General features: G+C 69.0%; 1 protein-coding gene across 1 annotated transcript in view; it reads right to left on the minus strand.

Annotated features, from left to right (window-relative positions):
• Nucleotides 1-420, minus strand: part of RASGRF1 (Ras protein specific guanine nucleotide releasing factor 1) — a 78,780-nt gene extending 78,360 nt beyond the window's left edge. The window contains 1 exon segment of the mRNA XM_015558976.1: nucleotides 2-420. Coding sequence (XP_015414462.1) covers nucleotides 2-176 — 175 coding nt within the window. The 5' untranslated portion in view covers nucleotides 177-420.
• Nucleotides 421-426: the final 6 nt, after the last annotated feature.

Below are 426 nucleotides of genomic sequence, written 5' to 3' on the forward strand. Positions count from 1 at the left end.
CTCGAGTCGCTCTCGAAGTAGAAGAGCAGGTTGTGCAGCAGCGCGAACCACTTGGTTTGCCATTTTGTGTTGTCCGCGCTCCGCTTGCTCAGGTAGCCCTTGCGCGTGCCGTCCTGGCGCGCCAGCAGCCCCAGGGACGCGACGTGGCCATCGTTCAGCCGGATCCCCTTCTGCATGGTGCTCGGAGGCCAGCCAGACCCCACGCGCTCACATCTTCCCCGCGCAGCCCCTCTCCGTGCCCGCGGCGCGCTGCCTCTCCCCGGCGCTCGCTCGCTGGCTCACAGGCTCCTTCTCACGCTCCCCTCCCCCCCAAATGTCTACACTCCGGGATCTGGCGCCGAGCCACGGCCTCTGCAATCCAGAGGTACCATTCCGCCCCACAGGGCCCCCGGGCCCCGGAGATGCCGCGCGACCCTGCCCCCTGGC

Source organism: Myotis davidii, unplaced genomic scaffold (genome assembly GCF_000327345.1).
Source record: "Myotis davidii unplaced genomic scaffold, ASM32734v1 scaffold1914, whole genome shotgun sequence".
NCBI lineage: Eukaryota > Metazoa > Chordata > Mammalia > Chiroptera > Vespertilionidae > Myotis > Myotis davidii.